General features: G+C 39.5%; 1 protein-coding gene across 2 annotated transcripts; it reads left to right on the forward strand.

Annotated features, from left to right (window-relative positions):
- The first annotated feature begins 227 nt into the window (after positions 1–227).
- LOC124554151 lies at positions 228–10,680 on the forward strand. 2 transcript variants are annotated; one of them, XR_006968263.1, is made up of 4 exons: positions 228–360; positions 458–609; positions 7,738–7,884; positions 8,016–10,680. XR_006968263.1 is itself a non-coding variant. In XM_047128218.1 (3 exons), the coding sequence occupies exons 1-3, from the start codon at positions 346–348 to the stop codon at positions 8,169–8,171; spliced, it is 318 nt and encodes a 105-aa protein (XP_046984174.1). In that variant the 5' UTR covers positions 228–345; the 3' UTR covers positions 8,172–10,680. The 2 variants fall into 2 exon arrangements, 1 of the variants encoding a protein (XP_046984174.1); XM_047128218.1 differs by lacking the exon at positions 458–609.
- Positions 10,681–21,728: the final 11,048 nt, after the last annotated feature.

Here is a 21,728-nt window from a genome sequence, read left to right on the forward strand (position 1 = left end):
CATCACTTTTTGTTATCAGTGTACACAGAAATCACTGTTGTCTATAGCTTGTTTTAGAAAAAATAAAGCTAGTATGGGCTATTTCACGTAAGTTAAACGCAGTTACAAGGGGGCGGGACACAGCAGACGAAGGCCTTGACTAAAGAAAACATGGCGGACAGAACTTCAATTTGCTTCAAACATGGCGGACCTATAGCCACTCTATGAAATTTTAACTCGTTGGTAACGACGGCAAATGCTGTGGCTACTGTGATTCGGAGGAAGAGATCAAAAGACTACAGAATAGTCTTAAGTGCATAGGGTATTCATACTCGGTAAGGAGCAGCCACCATCGCCAAAAATTGCATGAAACCGCCACCAGTAAGTAAATTAGTGTCTCAACGTATTTCATGTAACTGAAATAAGTGTTGTCGCATTTTCTGTTAACTTTCTTAGAAAACTTTTGTTTCTATTCCAGGTAACCCACGAATCTTCTTCCAGCAATTTCAGGGTAAAGTTGAAATCCCATTTATGGGATATCCGTTTTCGGTGGAATATTCCAGCTACCAACAATGCACCCTGGGCCCCTAATATTACAGTAAAAAGGAGACTGTTGTTCCAAGTCACCTGGTAAGTTATATGAAATTGTCTTCACTTATTTTTATTTGTATACGTGTTTATCCAATGTAGGGATCCTTTGAAGTACACACACACACACACACACACACACACACACACACACACACACACACACACACACACATGTACATCTGGGCTAATGCTCTTAAGCTACATTACTTGGCTACAATTCCGCTATATTCATTTACTATAAATACAAATGAATTAGGGGCATCATGGTTGGTATTTTTTGCTATTATTTTGAAATAGAACAATCCCAAAAATTGATATTGAAACCAGAATTTAATCACCTAATTAGTTTAATGTGACCCCTATGTGACTAAATTTAGAAACTGTGGAATGAAAAGGATTTTCATCTTATGTACCTAATTACATGCAATTTTTATTTTAGGCACACTGTACTTCCATAGTATCCAAAATAAAGGTCAAAATACATGTATTCTTTTAATTATTAACTTCTTGCAATATTTTGTTTTGTTTAACTTTAAAAAGTATTTTTAGAAGTCAGTTTTCCCCCCTCTTTAAAAAAATGACATTTTCCAGGATAAAATATTTAATACATTGTTGATTAATATGACTCTCACTGTACCCAAGTACTATATAATTGTTCATGCAAAATTTAGCTTTTATAATTGTAATAGTGGATGAGATGATAGATGCTTAATTAAGCAGAAACATTGTTTGTGTGAAATTGAAACTGAAGATTTATCATTTTCTTCTTTATGATAACACGTCAAAACATTCCATCTCCATAATTTTGTTGATTCTGAGTTCCTTTTCATCTCATATAGCATTCTTAATTTTCTTTTTTGTTGTGGACTCCTTTATCAGGCTTTCAGCAGCTTTTTCTGCTTCAGCAACACATTGCCTGTCTACTTGTAGCAGCCCACTTTTCATGTTGTCCCTATTTCTGATGCCTGGTCTGCTCATTGTTAATCTGCTCATTACTAAGTCGTTCCAACATATTTGTGTCCTTCAGACCTATCTGAAGAGCTGATATGCCAACGAAAATAGTCTTTAGCAAGCATTCCCAAATGAAACAACTGAAGCTTTCATTTGCATTCTGTGTTTTGCCATGTCAATATTTTTCCAGGAGTTTAGTATTTGAAAGATCTCCATATGTTGGCTTTAGTTCTACCATAGTAGTTTCTGGCATGATATGCATGTGTGAGTCTTTGTCCATGTGCTTCACAGTTAGTATACTAACACCATGAAGTGTTTTCTTTTTGGCAGAGTTATTGCTGTGGATCTTCAGTGAAAAAGAGTTGCTGAAATTTCTTTTCTCACCTCACCGACATTTTTGCTGTTTCTCATGAACATCCTCATTCTGTATTTCTGATTTCATGAGTCTGCCTTGTCTACCAATCCCTCCACTATCAGAGTGTTCTTTTCCTGGCAAGTCCTTGCAGAGTTCCTGAAGTCTTGCTCCCATTCTCTTCTGCATGTGTCCTATAAATTCAAGTTTTTTGGTTTCACCATATGGTTTAGCAACCTCAACACTTAAAACCTTCAGAGTCACCATCACAAAGGTAGTGAGTGTATTGCACATCTTCTCTAGCAACTGATCTAGGCCTAATACAAACAACTTCTGGATTAGAAAGGCATTTGAACACGAAAAAGATGAGGTACTACACATAAGATAGGTCCATCTTTTTTGAAAGTGTACAATTATTGTATTGCTTTAATACCCAAATATGTATCACCATAGTTGTGGTGTCCTCAGCAGTTTCTTTTATTTATTTTGTGTGTATCTCCTGTCACTGACAAACCAAAATCAGCCATGGGTCTAAAGACAAGTGTATTAATTTAGACATGTGTATCATTTTGGTTCACCTGCCTCGAGAAGACTGGGTGTTTGTGTTGTCCTCATCATTTCATCTTGAAAGTGGTGTGATTGGGCTGAGCAAAGGTTCGGAATTTGTGTGGGCACTGATAACCACACATTTGAGTGCCCCACAATCCAATCATCACCACCACCAGCATTTTGGTTGGGGGATGCAGGACACACAGAAAGTAGATAACAAGAAATAAACCATTGAAGGTGCCACAACTGTTGTGATAAATGTTTGGATATTAAAACAATAATTGTGTATGCTAAAAGGTGGGCCCATGTTTAATTCATAATTATTTTTCTGCAAGCACAGGAAAAGAACTCAAAATTCCAATAGTTTATGAGAAATGCTTTTTCAAAATTCACAATTGTGCTAAAGTTCCTTCCAGAGTATTACTGGAAGGCTTCAATTTCTGATGTACCTAAAGTTGCTCTTAGTGACCTGGGTTGATTCATAATAATTACATGCAATTATCTTTGTTGGCATTTAAGAAGGAAGCCCATAATGAACAGAGGCAGTGTCTTATATCATCAAGACTATTGGTGTTGAGAGGTGTCATACTAACTTGCTTAGTAGTAGACAGTGGTAGTGTGCAGAGAGAGTGATGTCAGAAGTTTTATCAGGTCCCATATTTTAAAATATGGATATTATTTTTCATGGGGTGAAAGAAGCAGCCTAAAGTGTCTGTTCTGTGCAGTCTGGCCATCTAGCCACCAGAGAGCTTATCAGTTCCTTCTGTAAATAGGGCCCTACTCGGGTGATGAGTGGGAAGGGGTTTTTGTACTTTCGATTCTGTCTCATTTACTTCTTCAGTTCAGACTCCTTTCACTTCACCCCACATTGTGCACGCAGATACTGGCTGAAATATCCCAGTTCCTATTCCACATCTCTGTATAATGCAAACTTTCTGATTTTTTGTTACATTACACCATACTAATTCATTTTGTTGGCCGTCCATGTAGGATGGAACTCTTGCAATCGTGTGTGTGTGTGTGTGTGTGTGTGTGAGTGTGTGTGTGTGTGTGTGTGAGAGAGAGAGAGAGAGAGAGAGAGAGAGAGAGTCACTAAAACAAATATGATGCTTATGGTTGCATAAATATATATGGCTACACATCTGTTGCTCATGTGCCTAATAATGGCTGATAATAGGCTGTAACATATTTCTTTACTGTGTTTTCAATAAAAGATTCCTCCAATGTCTACTTTCTGGTACATGAAAAGCACAGTCACTTACAGAAAATACACTCCTGGAAATGGAAAAAAGAACACATTGACACCGGTGTGTCAGACCCACCATACTTGCTCCGGACACTGCGAGAGGGCTGTACAAGCAATGATCACACGCACGGCACAGCGGACACACCAGGAACCGCGGTGTTGGCCGTCGAATGGCGCTAGCTGCGCAGCATTTGTGCACCGCCGCCGTCAGTGTCAGCCAGTTTGCCGTGGCATACGGAGCTCCATCGCGGTCTTTAACACTGGTAGCATGCCGCGACAGCGTGGACGTGAACCGTATGTGCAGTTGACGGACTTTGAGCGAGGGCGTATAGTGGGCATGCGGGAGGCCGGGTGGACGTACCGCCGAATTGCTCAACACGTGGGGCGTGAGGTCTCCACAGTGCATCGATGTTGTCGCCAGTGGTCGGCGGAAGGTGCACGTGCCCGTCGACCTAGGACCGGACCGCAGCGACACACGGATGCACGCCAAGACCGTAGGATCCTACGCAGTGCCGTAGGGGACCGCACCGCCACTCCCCAGCAAATTAGGGACACTGTTGCTCCTGGGGTATCGGCGAGGACCATTCGCAACCGTCTCCATGAAGCTGGGCTACGGTCCCGCACACCGTTAGGCCGTCTTCCGCTGACGCCCCAACATCGTGCAGCCCGCCTCCAGTGGTGTCGCGACAGGCGTGAATGGAGGGACGAATGGAGACGTGTCGTCTTCAGCGATGAGAGTCGCCACTGGTGATCGTCGAGGGGACACTGAATAGTGCACGGTACATCCAAACCGTCATCGAACCCATCGTTCTACCATTCCTAGACCGGCAAGGGAACTTGATGTTCCAACAGGACAATGCACGTCCGCATGTATCCCGTGCCACCCAACGTGCTCTAGAAGGTGTAAGTCAACTACCCTGGCCAGCAAGATGTCCGGATCTGTCCCCCATTGAGCATGTTTGGGACTGGATGAAGCGTTGTCTCACGCGGTCTGCACGTCCAGCACGAACGCTGGTCCAACTGAGGCGCCAGGTGGAAATGGCATGGCAAGCCGTTCCACAGGACTACATCCAGCATCTCTACGATCGTCTCCATGGGAGAATAGCAGCCTGCATTTCTACGAAAGGTAGATATACACTGTACTAGTGCCGACATTGTGCATGCTCTGTTGCCTGTGTCTATGTGCCTGTGGTTCTGTCAGTGTGATCATGTGATGTATCTGACCCCAGGAATGTGTCAATAAAGTTTCCCCTTCCTGGGACAATGAATTCACGGTGTTCTTATTTCAATTTCCAGGAGTGTATTTTCAGCATATGTTGGCTTAAAACAGTTGTTTATTAGGATAGTTTGACACTGTTCTATTGAACAGAACTAAATGTGATACTTAACCACAAGTTGGATCAATAATATTTAGTAGCTCTTTAATAGAGTTTGGAACTCTCCTGATGACAATAATACACTCCTGGAAATGGAAAAAAGAACACATTGACACCGGTGTGTCAGACCCACCATACTTGCTCCGGACACTGCGAGAGGGCTGTACAAGCAATGATCACACGCACGGCACAGCGGACACACCAGGAACCGCGGTGTTTGCCGTCGAATGGCGCTAGCTGCGCAGCATTCGTGCACCGCCGCCGTCAGTGTCAGCCAGTTTGCCGTGGCATACGGAGCTCCATCGCAGTCTTTAACACTGGTAGCATGCCGCGACAGCGTGGACGTGAACCGTATGTGCAGTTGACGGACATTGAGCGAGGGCGTATAGCGGGCATGCGGGAGGCCGGGTGGACGTACCGCCGAATTGCTCAACACGTGGGGCGTGAGGTCTCCACAGTACATCGATGTTGTCGCCAGTGGTCGGCGGAAGGTGCACGTGCCCGTCGACCTGGGACCGGACCGCAGCGACGCACGGATGCACGCCAAGACCGTAGGATCCTACGCAGTGCCGTAGGGGACCGCACCGCCACTTCCCAGCAAATTAGGGACACTGTTGCTCCTGGGGTATCGGCGAGGACCGTTCGCAACCGTCTCCATGAAGCTGGGCTACGGTCCCGCACACCGTTAGGCCGTCTTCCGCTGACGCCCCAACATCGTACAGCCCGCCTCCAGTGGTGTCGCGACAGGCGTGAATGGAGGGACGAATGGAGACGTGTCGTCTTCAACGATGAGAGTCGCTTCTGCCTTGGTGCCAATGATGGTCGTATGCGTGTTTGGCGCCGTGCAGGTGAGCGCCACAATCAGGACTGCATACGACCGAGGCACACAGGGCCAACACCCGGCATCATGGTGTGGGGAGCGATCTCCTACACTGGCCGTACACCACTGGTGATCGTCGAGGGGACACTGAATAGTGCACGGTACATCCAAACCGTCATCGAACCCATCGTTCTACCATTCCTAGACCGGCAAGGGAACTTGCTGTTCCAACAGGACAATGCACGTCCGCATGTATCCCGTGCCACCCAACGTGCTCTAGAAGGTGTAAGTCAACTACCCTGGCCAGCAAGATCTCCGGATCTGTCCCCCATTGAGCATGTTTGGGACTGGATGAAGCGTCGTCTCACGCGGTCTGCACGTCCAGCACGAACGCTGGTCCAACTGAGGCGCCAGGTGGAAATGGCATGGCAAGCCGTTCCACAGGATTACATCCAGCATCTCTACGATCGTCTCCATGGGAGAATAGCAGCCTGCATTGCTGCGAAAGGTGGATATACACTGTACTAGTGCCGACATTGTGCATGCTCTGTTGCCTGTGTCTATGTGCCTGTGGTTCTGTCAGTGTGATCATGTGATGTATCTGACCCCAGGAATGTGTCAATAAAGTTTGCCCTTCCTGGGACAATGAATTCACGGTGTTCTTATTTCAATTTCCAGGAGTGTATTTTTGGTCTAATTGTGGAAGCTTATTACAGCCTTTAACTGTGTGCAGGACACAAATTTGGCATTTGCCTTAGATTTTTAAGATTTTAGTGTTGGTCGGATTTAATTTCATCTTTGTGTATGAAAGATGTTCTGTAGGAAGTATTTGATTCTGCAGTAATTACAAAGATTTCACATTACAGTTTGAAACTACAGTGGATCACAGGCATTACACATATTAACAAGTCATGTTATACCTTCATCAGTGTAGTCCATATGAGGTGCCAAATGTTTTTATGGTAAATTTTCACTAACTTTTAAGCAAAAGGCACTGCACGTCCCAAAACTTGATAGGTGTAGCAAAAACCCTACTAATTGTTTTGCTTAAATTGTCGAAAAGTTTTGTAAAGTACAATGCAAGACACGTGATACAGTGATTATGACGGTGATTATATGAAATGAAGTGTTATGAAGCATAGATCATGAAAGTGAGCCCTTAAAGGCTTACAGGTTATTGCACTTTGAAAGTAACCTGCAGATTTTGACTGATTGGGGTACTGTCATTTTAAACCTTGATCACTGTACGAAAGATATACTGGCATGGAACTCTCAGCAGTTTTGAACAGAGCACTACTCTTTTTTGTATCCGTACTTCATAACTTAAATATTGGTTGTACCATCTGTACAGTACTCCAGAAAACGATGCCATGAGTAATTATGAAGTGGTTATGTACATGCCATAACATTTAAAGCATAGCCTCTACACTGATGATTCATATTCCTGTCTTATCATGTTATTATTTTTATCTGCCATCCTGTAGTACTATTGGGTGTGATGTCACTGTTTGAATATTTCAGTGTTCTTTTCCTTTCTTGTTACAGTTTGTTATGTGTTTCATATTTTCTACAATTTTGTAATTTTAATATTAGCTTTTTACCGCATTTGGGGGGGGGGGGGGAGAGATCACATTTGGTGTGTACATTGGTACAGTGAGTTTAAAAGTGTTAGGCAACAATACTTAAGTCTGAGATTTAAATATTGATTGTGATTTAGAGTACTTTGTTCATATAGTTTTATGTACCTTTTAATCGAGGGTTCACGGTTAGGTTTCTTGTAAAATTCAAATTATTTTGGCCTAGAGAAAACCCTGTATGTGACTCTTCTGGATGTAGCATTTGAAGTTATATTTAATATTCTTTATACTTTCAGGCTGACCATGTTAACCCAGCAAAAAAGAGATTGTTGATTATGGATACGAAAAAGAGCGATTGCCCTGCCACTTTTTCAATTAAATGTGTTAAAGTGTATCCAGGCTATTCTGTTCAATCAGTAGATGATCGTGAAATTAAAAAGAAAGTAAGTATGTGGTTTCTATTCTGTAATTTGATGTTTTTATGTAATTTGTTCTAGAAATAGTCTATTGCTCCACAAACTATTTGTACTTAATGCGTTGTCTCTTGTTAATTATAATAATTTTTGTGTTAAAGGTTGTCCACAGTTTAAAACAGGCTTTGGAGGCAGCCAATAAGCCTGAAAGTGTTCTTCGCTTTTATGTGAGGGCGTCACCACCAGACCACCATACCCACAGCACAGAAAGCATAAAAGCAAGTGGAGACATACATCCCTTGCTAGCTGTGGAATAGCAAAAGTTGTTGAAGATGGAACTACATCTGTGAGAATAATAAAGTTGCATCTTGAAAGATTTGTGAACATAACCTTCACAGGACCACACAAGCCAGATAATATGAACACTACATTTTACCCCAAACATCTCACAATATATAGTCATGTATACAGGGCCCTTAAGAAATGGAAGAAAAGTGTATTTGACCAAGAGGCTTTGCAAATGCAGATTAATGAGTGGCAGAAAGAATATAGAGGTGACAATATTTTTTTCAGACCTTTTTCAGATGTTGATGGAGAAATACAGCCATTGCTGTTTTGTTACGAGAGTGCATGGCAGAAGGATATGTTAAAAAAATATGGAGATGTATGTTTGCTTGATGCCACCTACAAAACAACAAAATATGACATTCCTTTATTTTTTGTCACAGTAAAGGCAAACAGATGCTGTTTAGTGGTAGGTTTTTTCTTTATTCAGGTAGAAGATACAAGGTCAATTGCTGAAGCGCTACTTGTTTTCAAGAGGTGGAATACAGACTTCAACCCAACCTACTGGGTTACTGATTTCTCAGAGTCCGAGATAGCAGCAATTAAAGAAATATTTCCATTTTCAAAAGTGTACTTGTGTTCATTTCACAGGGAACAGGCTTGGGGCGATGGGTTAAAAAGGGAGGGAATCTAACTGTAGGAACTGATAAGGAGTCTGTTCTGGAGCTTGTGGCGCTATGTTGCAGCGTCTCCATCTGAGGAACAGTTCAGACTCAATGTTGAAATGTTAGAGACTCATGAGGTTTTTCGTAGGAACCCCAAGCCACTTATTTATTTTAAAAATCAATGGCTCTCAGTTGCTGAAAAGTGGGTGAGAGCTTTCGAGAATATTGGCACATTTGCCAATATTAGAACCACAAACGGTGCTGAAACAATGAACAAGAAGGTATTAGTAAATAGTTTCATTCCTGGCCTCATGAAAAAGTATTGCCAAATGAATTCTGTTATTAGAAAGAACAATGAAGTTGTACCTGCATTTTTGCATGGAAAGACACAGGAAAATATAACACACGTGTGGAAACGATATTCTTCTGCAGAAGAAAGCTTCAGTAAAGAGTCAGTGTCAGTAATAAGTGAGGGTGTTTTTTCCGTGAAAAGCGACACTTCAAAAGATCTTAGGTATACTGTAAACTTTGTGGAACCAAGTTGTACATGTGAAGATTACCAAAAGCACAAATATATGTGTAAACATTTGTGCCATCTTTATTTTCTATCCTCAATGGGGTTTTGACAAAGTAAATGAAAAGTACAGAAATAGCCCGTTAATTTGTTTGGATAGGACATGTGGGTATGGTGCAAGTGGCAGCTGTATTTCACAGACTGATTCTGCACTGCGTTAATTAGAGGAGTCCAGCAGTGATGATGCTATGAATGAAGAGCATAACATTCCTGAACCATCAGCTTCTCCTTCATCTCTGTTTCGAGAGGCAAGAGAGAGACGTCGGAATATTATAACTCTCACATACAGTTGTGACAATGACACGATAAAAAAGTGTTAGAGGCACTTAAAAATGTGGAACATATTGGAAGGTTGTCGAACCCTACAGAAAATCGTCTTCCTTTAACAGCGACATCATCTTCAAAAATGTAGGAACACTCATTTAAATGGAGGCAGAATTTGTGAAACACGTATTTGACCTTTTGCTTTTCTGGATGTTCATATAGATTTAAAAATGAAATGGATTGATCAGAGTATGGTGAGTTAAGTGTCTACAGCAATCACTTACATTGGGAGATTTTTCAGTTTTACATTAAAATATGTGGTAGTACAGCAAATTTAAAACTGGAAGAACTTCCCAACCAAAATGAAAGTCATGGTTACACAACTTGCCATACCCTCATAAATACATTTTACCATCAATAGTTAAAGTAGATACCCAACTGTGTGCTGATTGTGCTGCTACTGATACTTTTTTGTTAAATGGTATTGGTAGCATGAAGCAAGACTGGAAGTACCAAAAAGCTCTTCTTTATTTCTTATAACAATAATAATAATTATTATTACACTTTATTACAAACATTGTCAGAGTTATTGGAGAAATACATAATAGGTGGTACCAATGGTCATTACTGAAGGTTGATACAAGAGACGTAAAACTCTGAATGGTTCCTAAAAAGCAGATCTGATCAAATTTTACAGAAAGCTACATGTAAATATACAGGAGTAAAAACTGTCACCACTGTTGGCATGAGAGTTTCCTTAATGCTATAGCTAAGACTTTGTATGTAGTGTTTGACGATTCAGTATGGTACTTTTCCAGTAATGGGTAATGAAAATGTCATGGCGCCTGTGCAGAAGTGCCTATTTCATATTAGAGTTAGCGACCCATGTGTGCACCTGTTTAATGTTAAAAAGTGTTGTTTTTATACGAGTGTTATTCCAAAAGTAAGGTCCGATTCGCCGTAACTATTGAAATTTGGCGCCAATGACAAAACACGCATGCGCGCCGACTCCCGGCAAGCCTTGCGCGTCAAACGCTGCCATTCGCTTTGTTACTGTTGCTGAGTGTAGTTCACAGTGTCACTTTACAATGTTTAAGACAATTGATCAGCCCGCCGATTGTGAAGTAAGGGCAGTGATACGGTTTTTGTCTGCAAGAAACAATTCAGCGGCGGAAATCCATCGGCAGATTACTGAAGTGTACGGTCCTAACATAATGAGCGACAGTAAAGTGCGCAAGTGGGTGCGAGCTTTTAATGAAGGACGGGATAATGTGCACGATGAACCATGGTGTGGCCGACCATCAGTGATTTCAGACGATTTGGTCAATGCGGTTGACAAAAAAATTCGTGAAGATCGCCGATTCACTATTACAGACGTAGACATGCATTTTCCGAATGTGAGTAGAACAACTTTGTACAGAATTGTGTCTGAACATTTGAAGTTTCACAAATTGTGTGCCCGTTGGGTTCCCAGGCTGCTTACTGAGCCCCAACGAATGAAAAGAATGGCTTTTGCTCTTGATTTTTTGGAGCGATATCATAAGGAAGGTGACAGTCTTTGACAATGTTGTCACAGGGGATGAGACATGGGTTTCTCACATCACTCCAGAGTCTAAACGTCAGTCAATGCAATGGTGTCACACGTCATCACCAGTCAAGGTCAAGGCAAAGCAGACAATCTCAACACGTAAGGTTATGGCGACTGTGTTCTGGGATAGACGTGGAGTATTGTTAGTCGACTTTATGGAGAGAGGAACAACGATTAATAAAGCCGCCTACTGCGCTACCCTGACTAAACTTCGACGTGCAATCCAGAATAAGCGACGTGGTCTTTTGTCGTCTGGAATCTTGTTGTTGCATGACAATGCCAGACCCCACACTGCAAATGAAACGCAAGCTCTGATCAAGAAATTTGGATGGGAACAGATGGACCATCCTCCTTACAGTCCGGACCTGGCGCCAAGTGATTTCCACCTGCTCCGTTACTTAAAGGAGTTTTTCGGCGGCAAGCGCTTCAACACAGATGATGAAGTGAAAGAAGCAGTTAAGGACTGGTTATCGTCACAGGCGGCCGATTTCTATAACATGGGCATTCAAAAGCTTGTTGAACGATGCGACAAATGTTTAAATAAGTATGGAAGTTATATAGAAAAATAGATAAAGATGTAAGGAATGTAAATAAAACAATTGTTTTGAAAAAAACATTTTAGTTTTGATTTTTTTTTATAACCGGACCTTACTTTTGGAATAACCCTCGTATATGTTCGATCAGAAGTTAAACAACAACACTTTTCGTGTAAAACAGATGCACACGTGTGTATGTAATTGTAACAGGAAACAGATACATATGCACATGTGCCATGTTCATTTCCCATTACTGAAAAATGACTGACCATTCCAACTAAATTTTATGTAGGATTTATGTAAAAATTAGTAATGTTTACAGGGCTTTCTTGTCTCTTTTGCAACAAGTGAGGGTTTGGCACTCATTTATGTTCCACTACAGTTTCCACACAAAATACTCAAACTTACTACTTGCACTGATTCAGTACAAAAGTCAATTTCTAAAGCATATGACACCATGGCATTGTTGCATCTTTCTGTGCAGGCTCAGGGATATATGTTTCAATGGTAGGATTTTTCTGGCAGTCTGGAATGAGGTTAGAGAGAAAACTATTGCTAAGACCATAAATCCAGTAATGTTTCAACACCATTTGTGTGTGTGTGTGTGTGTGTGTGTGTGTGTGTGTGTCTACTTCCAGAAGCAGTTCCTCAACCATTTAGTCCTGTGGATCACACACACACACACACACACACACACACACACACATTGATATTCTTTAATTATCCTTAAAGATGCAGCTGGCTAGTAGTACGCATCGCAACATAAAAATTAATATATTCCCCACAGACAAGAATTAGATATGAACCAACAAAATTTCATGCAAGGATATTGCCAAAATTTGTGCCCCGTTAAGTTTTAATGATTCTGTAACAACAGATGATGTAACATGTCACCACAAGAAGTAATGCACTCCCATTTTCTACAGTTAGATAACCTGGTTCCTAAGACAGAAGTGTCAAGTGCGTCCAAGTGAAATAATGTAAATAGCTTTTTCCAAAAGGGAAATGCATCCTTAATAGTTTTTACCTTCAACTCTAAAAAACTGGCACCCAACCCATTAACTGTGGATGACGATTGTTCCATCTCTTGGAAATTTGTAGAACTTCATAAATTGGCACTCATACAATCAACTTAAAAGGAGGGTCAAGGAAAAGAAAAATCCAACCACTAAACACCACATCTTTGCATTGAGTGTCAGGCAAAACATAGGAAAGTCATTTTGTATATATCTAGCAAATTAACTTGCAGTGCTTTGTGTCACTGTTCTGTACTGCATTGGTATTGGGATTCAGACTCGGCAAGGAAAAGGTTCACATCCATAGGTTCTGTTTGTGCTCATTAATCTGTATTAAATTTTCTTCACATTGCAAATTGTCTTGTCTGTGAAGTAAAACTTCGTGTGGTCATGGTGTCACTTGATTTCTCTAGTGAAGTCAACGGGACTAAGTACATTCTGTAAGCTTACGTGGATTTGGTTTATGTAGCTAAGTGGTACTTAATACTTAAAATTTAATAATCTTGTAACTGTTAAACACACAAGAATTTTTTTGTACTTATTACTATAGACTATTTTTGTGTAAATGAACTCTTAAAAAACTACAAATGTATTTGTTTTTGTAAATAAAGTGGCATGTCTCACACCATAATAAATTGTACAGATGAGCAGTGTAACATCTGAAATTTGTGTTATGGATGTATACCATGTTTTTAATGAAAACTGTAATCATATTGTTTGTCCAATAAAACCAAATTTTGATTCTTTTTTTTTTTTTTGTTTCATTTCTAAATACTTTGTAATATTGATGGCATAAATTATTACATTCTTATATAAGGTAATATTTTGCAGACGTGCAAATTGTGGAAAAATGTGAAGCATGAGATGAATTAGGAAAAGTGTTATTTTGTTGAAAACCAACATTCTGAGCCTAAAGCTGTGTACAAAATACAAATTCAGGGCCATTACATGTCAAATCACGCAGGTCATGTCACTCATCTCTGATTTTCGTGACACTTTGCATGTTTGGTCATATTTATAACACCTTCTGCAAAATCTTTTTGTCCTCAGACTAAAAATTTCTTTATATTGGATTTTAAATGTAGTGATATTCTAATAACTGGGTTCTGCAAGAACGTTAATGCAAAGTAGTACATATCTAAATAAATGCCCAAAACTCAGGTGTTTATGAAGCTTTCAATTTGGATTCTTTTTCATAAGTTGAGAGATGCACATACTTAAACTGGCATGTAATTATTTAAGCACTAAAGTTACAAAAAAAAAAAAACAATACAGAAAGTTTTAATCTCACTTTCCAAGTTCTGGAAAAACTAGACACCTTGAAAAATGCTTGTCACATTTCTCCACCCTGGTGGGAACTTAAAATTGATCTTAAATAACAATAACAGGACAGTAAACACTGTTATAAAATAAAATTACTACTGGGTTTTTCAAATGGGCACACAAATGCAAAATCACAATACTTTGTATTGCGTAGGAAAAAAAAATTCTATATAAGATGACATGCACTTTTTCTACGTGTTACTCTGCATGGCAGTAGTGCAAAATTTCTCCACGTCATGAATTTGAGGGGAAAAACTGGAATTTTTTTACAAATTTAAATGCTGCAACTAAAGTTAGTCATTTGGGTTGCATTACTTCATACAAAAATAACATCTTATTTTCATCACACACCATATTTTCCGAGATGTGACAGAAGGGATGTATCTTTATTGGGAAAAAAATTAATACGTATTCTTGACTAATGGGAATATAGAAAATCAACTTAAGCTGTTCTCACGACAATGAATTTTAAATATGTAAAACACTTTCTGACGGTTGATACAAGATTTATTTTTGTTGAAACTGATTTTTTTTTAAAGAAAAAAGCAGTGGCACCCTGAGTTTTGGTAGATATTGGATGTTTATTTAACGCATGTCACATCATTGTTCAGAAGATCATTCAAATCAGATTGTGTAAAATGACAACCTATAGCAAGGGTGGCTCATGAAAATAGAGCCAAAAGTTATAAATTTAACTGAAACATTTTCATTACACAGGTAAACTTTATTTAGGGTGTCAAATTAGCATATTTAAACAACAATTATTCTAGCCACACTAATGTTAATTTAAAATGTAAATGTTCAGCAGTGGAGATCCCTGAAACTATGAAACTTCTTAATAGCATCTCTGATTTTTTTCCACTGTGACAAATTATATTCTGTTAACTTCATATCTTTTCATGAAAGTAACACGTTTTTGCATAATGTTGATTTAGGTACACCAACAGCACATAAAGTGTTTTTCAAAGGAACAAAACAAGTCTTCCTTCACAGGCCAAAAAAATGACACTGCTGGACCAGGAGGGTGCAGAAAAAGTAGTTCAACATTTCCTTCTTCATCACATACATTTCTGACAAAGGCAAAGTACCACCTGTCATACACTGCTTCTACAAAAGAATTTTGTTGAGGATGAGTGCATGTTAATTGTGAGGCATTTTCATTGAATGAAGGCTTTTCAGAAGAAGTTACTTTTCTAATGTTTTAGATTAGAAGACTGTTTAGTACTGATTCATGAAATGTCACCTCTGGGCCATCTGCATCACTTTAATTTCTATTACTGATGTCAGTTTTCTGTTCACAAATCTTACAACATGTTATGCACAATTTTTGGTTTGGATTCATATAGATTAATTTAGCACTTAATGTTTTAGACAAGCAAACTGACCTCAAATATTTAACTGTTTGTGTTTTTTGAAAGGATCACAAGTTTTTTGATGACTTTCAGAAACTTTTAAGTAATAGTATCTGTGATGACCACGTATAGTAGGACTTTCTTGATCTTGTGGAAAGCTTATATTGGGTCGCAGAAATATCAAATCTCATTCTTCACTCAGCTCTTCTGTTTCTTGTAGAGTTTTACCTAAGGTACAGGTGGTCAGATGACATGGTGTTTTTATTAATTTTCCAACAGTGAGAATTCGCCTTTTTTCTATCACAACTGACTGAGCACTAATTCACTTAAAACATACTGTATAAAAATAGAATAATAGGGCCACTCCGGTAACAGAATAACCTGTCTCGCAGAAAGACAAAGACCAGCCAAGGCCAAATAGAGTAATGAATTTCAGTGATTGCTCCATTGATTTCATGCCTATAAAGGTTTCAAACAAGCTGCTGCTGTCTAAGAACACTTTATCACTGTGAGGAGGTGATTGGCTGAACACACAAATCATATATATTATAGTCTTTAAATAATTACTGAATTAGTCAAATGAAAGGAAATAAATTTTTGCACTTAAAGTTAACTTGCCTGCCTTGAATGAGTTATACTTAAGTATGCTAATTTGATACCCTTTCGTCTCGGTCAGTGGGACAATGAGTGGATGTTCTTCCCTTTTCCAACGCAGCAGAAAGTATTTTGATTTCCATGTGTGTGTGAATCAGCAGAAGACCCATTAAAATTTTTACTTTATCAGAAAGCTTACTATCTAGGGGATTGTACTCCAGTGAGGTCACTAGTCAATTTCAAATATTTTTCTTTAGAATGGAATTCTATAGGTGAAGTAAGCAGTCAAAAATTTAAAATTGTAACATAAGAGAAATGACGATCCTTCGAGAAGTGTTTCAGAAAAGCACTCTCTCTCTCACACACACACACTCAGAACATGCCGTTAGAATGAGAGGTGATGTCTTTTCACCACTGTAACAAACTACAAATCTAATGATCAGCTGGCACCTAAACCTTTTATAAGTTTGTGATTAACTGCAGCTCTTGTAATCTGGTGACATCAAGTGCTTTTGTCAGACTGAGCTACTGTATGGGAATGCTTGGTAGTCAACAATTCAACCAATACAAGCCTACAATTTTGATAAAAGATGATAGATAGTAACTGCTTATTTGTGACGAAAAGTTAAGGCATTGGAAGCACGCAGAAACAGATAGCATTATAATTTAGCTTTCATTTCATTGTATCCAGTTAGGAACCACTGAGCATGGTTACTGCAGTAGCTATTGTGCTAGCTTCAGATTCAGGAGACCCAGCTTCAAACTCCAGGTTGGCCGTGCAGATTTAGGTTTGCCATAGTTTCCCCAGGCAAATCAGGAAGTCCATTTTCTTCATGACCAAAAGCAGAAAACAAGTGGAAGCTCTGTTTCTAATGCGTGCACCAGCAGAAAAGGTATAAAACACCAATTGTCCTTTCAGTAGGAACCGGTCAAATGAAATTTTCATCTCATATAATACAGAAAATATATTTCTTCTGTTTCTCTTGCATATACTGTACTATTTCAGCTGGAGAGAAATACTTCTCTATAAGTTGTTATCTTGGGATTTAGTATTTTTATCCAACCATTTAAAACTCTAGTAGGCATATTGGCAGCTGTATGGAAGTGCAATATCTGAATCAGTACAGTTTGAGAGAGGGGGGGGGGGGTGTTCCTTACTTCTTTGAATCTTATACAGAGAGCTAAATGCTAGTAACTACTGCCTCATTTGGTGGCAGCATCTAAGGGAAAACTTCAAACTGTTTTGCGCTTTACATTTCAAATTACTAGTACATTAACTGGTCACCTAGAGTATAGATCCACTTGCTAGATCCAAATTCTGAGATGTCTGTCACCTTTAAGCACCAGGTACCCACTGCATCTTTAACCAAATAACTGGCATAACGCCAAAAGTTTCCTTGAACCTTCGCAGCTTCAGTCACACTTTTCCCATTAAAAAACTTATGATTGTTTGTAATAGGGACAAATGTGATAAGTGTTCCGAGGCATTAAGAATTTTCTTAGAAGCATATGAATGTCAGCCATACACTTAATAGGAAAATTTATGAGTAACTGCGCATTTTGTTTATCAATACACAAAGGATGAAGTTCCTTTTAAAGAAAGTTTGTGACTAAAGAGTACTCGTGAATGATTCTTGAACTATGTGATGTTTCATATGTGATGGTGGCATACTGTTCTTATTCTCTCAATAGACATGGCATACATTTTGTGGGTGTATGGCATGATTACTGCAGCTATTTCCATACTGAGTGAAAGTCATACACAAAGTAGCTAAAATGGCACAGTACTCACTGCTTTCAGATGCTTAAAATGCTGGTAAATGTGACTTATTTGTCGTTGTTTTTTTCACGATATACAGCTTATAAAGAAATAATGACGCATGTTGTAAAAGGTCAGTACATTATGATCAGCAGCAAACATTTATTTCTGGAGAGCAAAATTTTCTTAGTTAATTTACAACATGAAGGCAAAATTAAATGGAACTAGATGGTATAATATTTCCACCAACATCGGAACCACCACAATTTTTCAGTTTAACGTGTCTGCCCACATGAATTGTGTACTATTCATGGGCTTTTATAAAAATACGAAACACTTTAATTTCTCCCTATTTCACGTTTTTAAACGCATTATGGGTCGACAGAAGCGTCCGATCCCATGCGTCGGCTTTGACGCGTGACGTAAGGGTGTTGTCGTGTGTGACGTCATGACGGCGCGGAGTTTGGTTTGAGTGTGACTGTGTCCAGTTCTGTTTTATCTTATTTTATTTACTTTTCTGATCTGTTCGTTCTATCTCGTGAGATTTTTTTTAAATTTAAAAACACTTATTACTTATTTTAATTATCTGTTTCCTCCAATTCCTGTTTTAGTTTATTATATTTATCTTTCTGATCTGTTCGTTCTATCCCGTGAGGTTTTTTTTTTTTTTTTTTTTTTTTTTTTTTTTTTTTTTTTTTTTTTTAAAGACAAAAAACACTAATCAGCTACTGAAGCATCTTTATCTTCTATGGGTTGCAGGGGTTACGACCCCTGGGGAGGTGGGTGGGTATTCATGCATGGCTGTCTTCACTTACACGTTGTAGCTACGCAAGGCGTCTAAATTTGTTTATATTTAGTTTGCCCCCCACCCAAAACACCCCATTTCCCGCGCTTGTCCCGTTTGTGTCATTAGGCTTCTTGTGGAAAGTGTGTGTGTTTGTTTTGGTTTCCGCCATACTTGTGACGTCATGGGTCAAAGCAGACGGGCGGGATCGGACGCTTCCGTATTAGCCCACATTATTTACGCACGATTAATCGGATTTTAAAAAATGACTAGACACTTTCTTAACTTTCGTTATGGTTATGATTCCTTCCTTCCGACATTCGTTATGTTCTGTACACATGATTTTTATACTTTCGTTATGGTTCAGAGTTCAGACTATCGGTCCACTAGGACAAGCATATCACACAACTCCTGTCACTTCGATGTAGTGGTGGGCAAAAAATCGCGTATCGTTAGAAATCACAGTGATTGAGAAGTCACAGATATCACAATAACAACTTTACAAAATCTAACTGCGATTTCAGTCATAGTTGGCAGTCGGAAGTAGCATTTCACATTCAACGCCGTGAGCCATCTGTGGGCCGAATTCCATACTCCTTTCTGCGATTTCAGTGACAAGTCGTGGCTAGAAGTCGCAAGTAGCAACTAAAAAGCGCAGTTAACAGTGCCATCTGTAGGCCAAAGTTCGTACTACGCTCATCTCTGCGACACGCTATCGAGTCAAACTGCGATAAGTCGCAACTAAGAGTCGCAAGTAGCAACTAAAAAGCGCAGTTAACAGTGCCATCTGTTGGCCAAAGTTCGTACTACGCTCATCTCTACGACACGCTATCGCGTCAAACTGCGATTTCCGTGACAAGTCGCAACTAAGAGTCGCAAGTAGCAACTAAAAAGCGCAGTTCACATACTTTTCCTAGTGCCATCTGTTGACCGACGTACGTACTTCGCTATGAGAGCCTTGTGCCTCGCGAGATCGATGTGCTGTGTGTGCATATGAAGGGTTTATTTCAATAGTGGTACAAGTCCATTTTTGTTCATTTTGAGATGTAAAGTTAAATGAGCGCTGAAAAATCTGCAGTTGAGATACCAGAAATATTCAAGTATATGGCTTCTTGCTAGAGATGAACCTTTATTTATGTTTGTTTGGATCATTAATTTCAGAAGCATTATAGACAGAAAGTGGAGGTAATGGACTTCTACCACTATTGAAATAAGCCCTTCATATTATATGACGACATGCACATTCAGCATCAGTTAAGGTTGGTCAAATACTGCTGTGACTCTGAATGTATTATATTAATAAGAAGCAACATTGCCTTTTTCTCCTGAAAATATCAAGTAACGTAACAAATGTGTTTGCTTCTGCTTCCAATATGACAGTTTTGCTTAATACTCCACATACCTACAGGACTTTGCAATGTTAACACAGCAGAACTCAGACATCTGTATAAGTGTAGTGAAATGAAAACAGTATTATTGAGTCATATGAATGTCTCACTTTTGTTCCGACACAGTTCAAGACTCGGGAGAAAAGTTTTACACCTGGTGTTCTACATGGCAACTTCACACACAAGAACTTTTTGCCGGCACTACTACCACCTACATAAGTAAGCTTTTCCTGTGTTACTTTCAAGTAATGCACTTGAGCTATTCCTGATTTAACTGGAAGATCTGTACTTCCCACTTTCTTATCAACAGCCTCAAAATGCATATTGTAGACTTCGGGATATGTTACAGGTCAGTGTCACACCAAGATTGTGGAGAAAGGGGCGGGGGGGGGGGGGGGAGACGCCGCTCTCCAACAAGTGTTTACTAATAAGGAAGTAGCGGAAAATTACAGGTATTGGACGGCTTAACATGTAGAAAATGAGATTTTTATTATTCACTCACTGTATTTAACATTTATTATTTCTTTAAAATCGCACAACAACTTCAATAAAACACAGTTTAATCACTCACACACTTATTTCACAATTATTTCACTTTTAAACTGCTAATCCTCTAAGGGCTGTCTTGAATCTTCACGAGTCTCTCTCAACAGCCTTGATGTGGATAGATACGTGCAGCAACAAGTAACCGGAGTCTGAACTGCGTCTGCAAAAACACAAGGATTATTAAAGAATTTTTGCTGTAACTAATTACTAGCAATATAATTGACAGAGTAGATTGCTAATATTTGCTATAATGAATATCACATTTGCAAGAACGATCTCACTGAAGTAATTAAGTCCATCGAAATGCTTAGAAACTAACCTCTCGTCTGACGAAAACGGTCTAAAGACGCAGTGGCAATTTCTTCAGATCTGTTGACAATGATATTTTGAGTTATCACTTTACTGAGTGACTGAAATGTAGTTCAGGTACCTGTGAACATACCAATATGTTCGAATTCATTTTATAAACACGAACTATTATGGTAGTGTACGGCTACTTACATGTTAATTACACTATTAATATTTTCACGGCTGTTTCTTTAATACAAAATTAAAGCCAACGGAAGAAGAAACATAAAACATACTTACCAATGACAGGTTTGTTGAGATGCAATTTTCTGTGTGGACAGATGTAAGTTTTTCATACGGTGGTAAGTCGCAGAAATCGCAGGAGTCACAGAAATCGCAGAAATATTAGAAGTCACAGAAATCGCAGAAGTCTCAGAAATCGCGGAAGAAGCAGAAATCTTAGAAATAGCAGTAGCGGAGGGATACACGAGCTATGTTCCTTAACTGCGACTCTTAACTGCGACAAATCACAGTTAAGAGTAACTGATACTGAAAAGTAGCATTCACAGAAATCACTGATATCGGAAAATCGCATTTTAGCCCATCACTACTCCAGTGTGGTCCGAAAACTTTCCGCGTCCGGCCATCCTGATTTAGGTTTTCCGTGATTTCCCTTAATCACTCCAGGCAAATACCGGGATGGTTCCTTTCAAAGGGCACGGCCGACTTCCTTCCCCGTCCTTCCCTAATCCGATGAGACCGATGACCTCGCTGTCTGGTCTCCTTCCCCAAAACAACCAACCGAAAGCTTTCATCTAACTCGACTCGACCACGGATCTCGATACTCGACAAGTGTGCAGCGCGTTTGCGTATACGTCATTTTGACGTCACTTCCGAGTGGTTTTGGACCAC

This window comes from Schistocerca americana, chromosome 11 (assembly GCF_021461395.2).
Source record: "Schistocerca americana isolate TAMUIC-IGC-003095 chromosome 11, iqSchAmer2.1, whole genome shotgun sequence".
Classification (NCBI taxonomy): domain Eukaryota; kingdom Metazoa; phylum Arthropoda; class Insecta; order Orthoptera; family Acrididae; genus Schistocerca; species Schistocerca americana.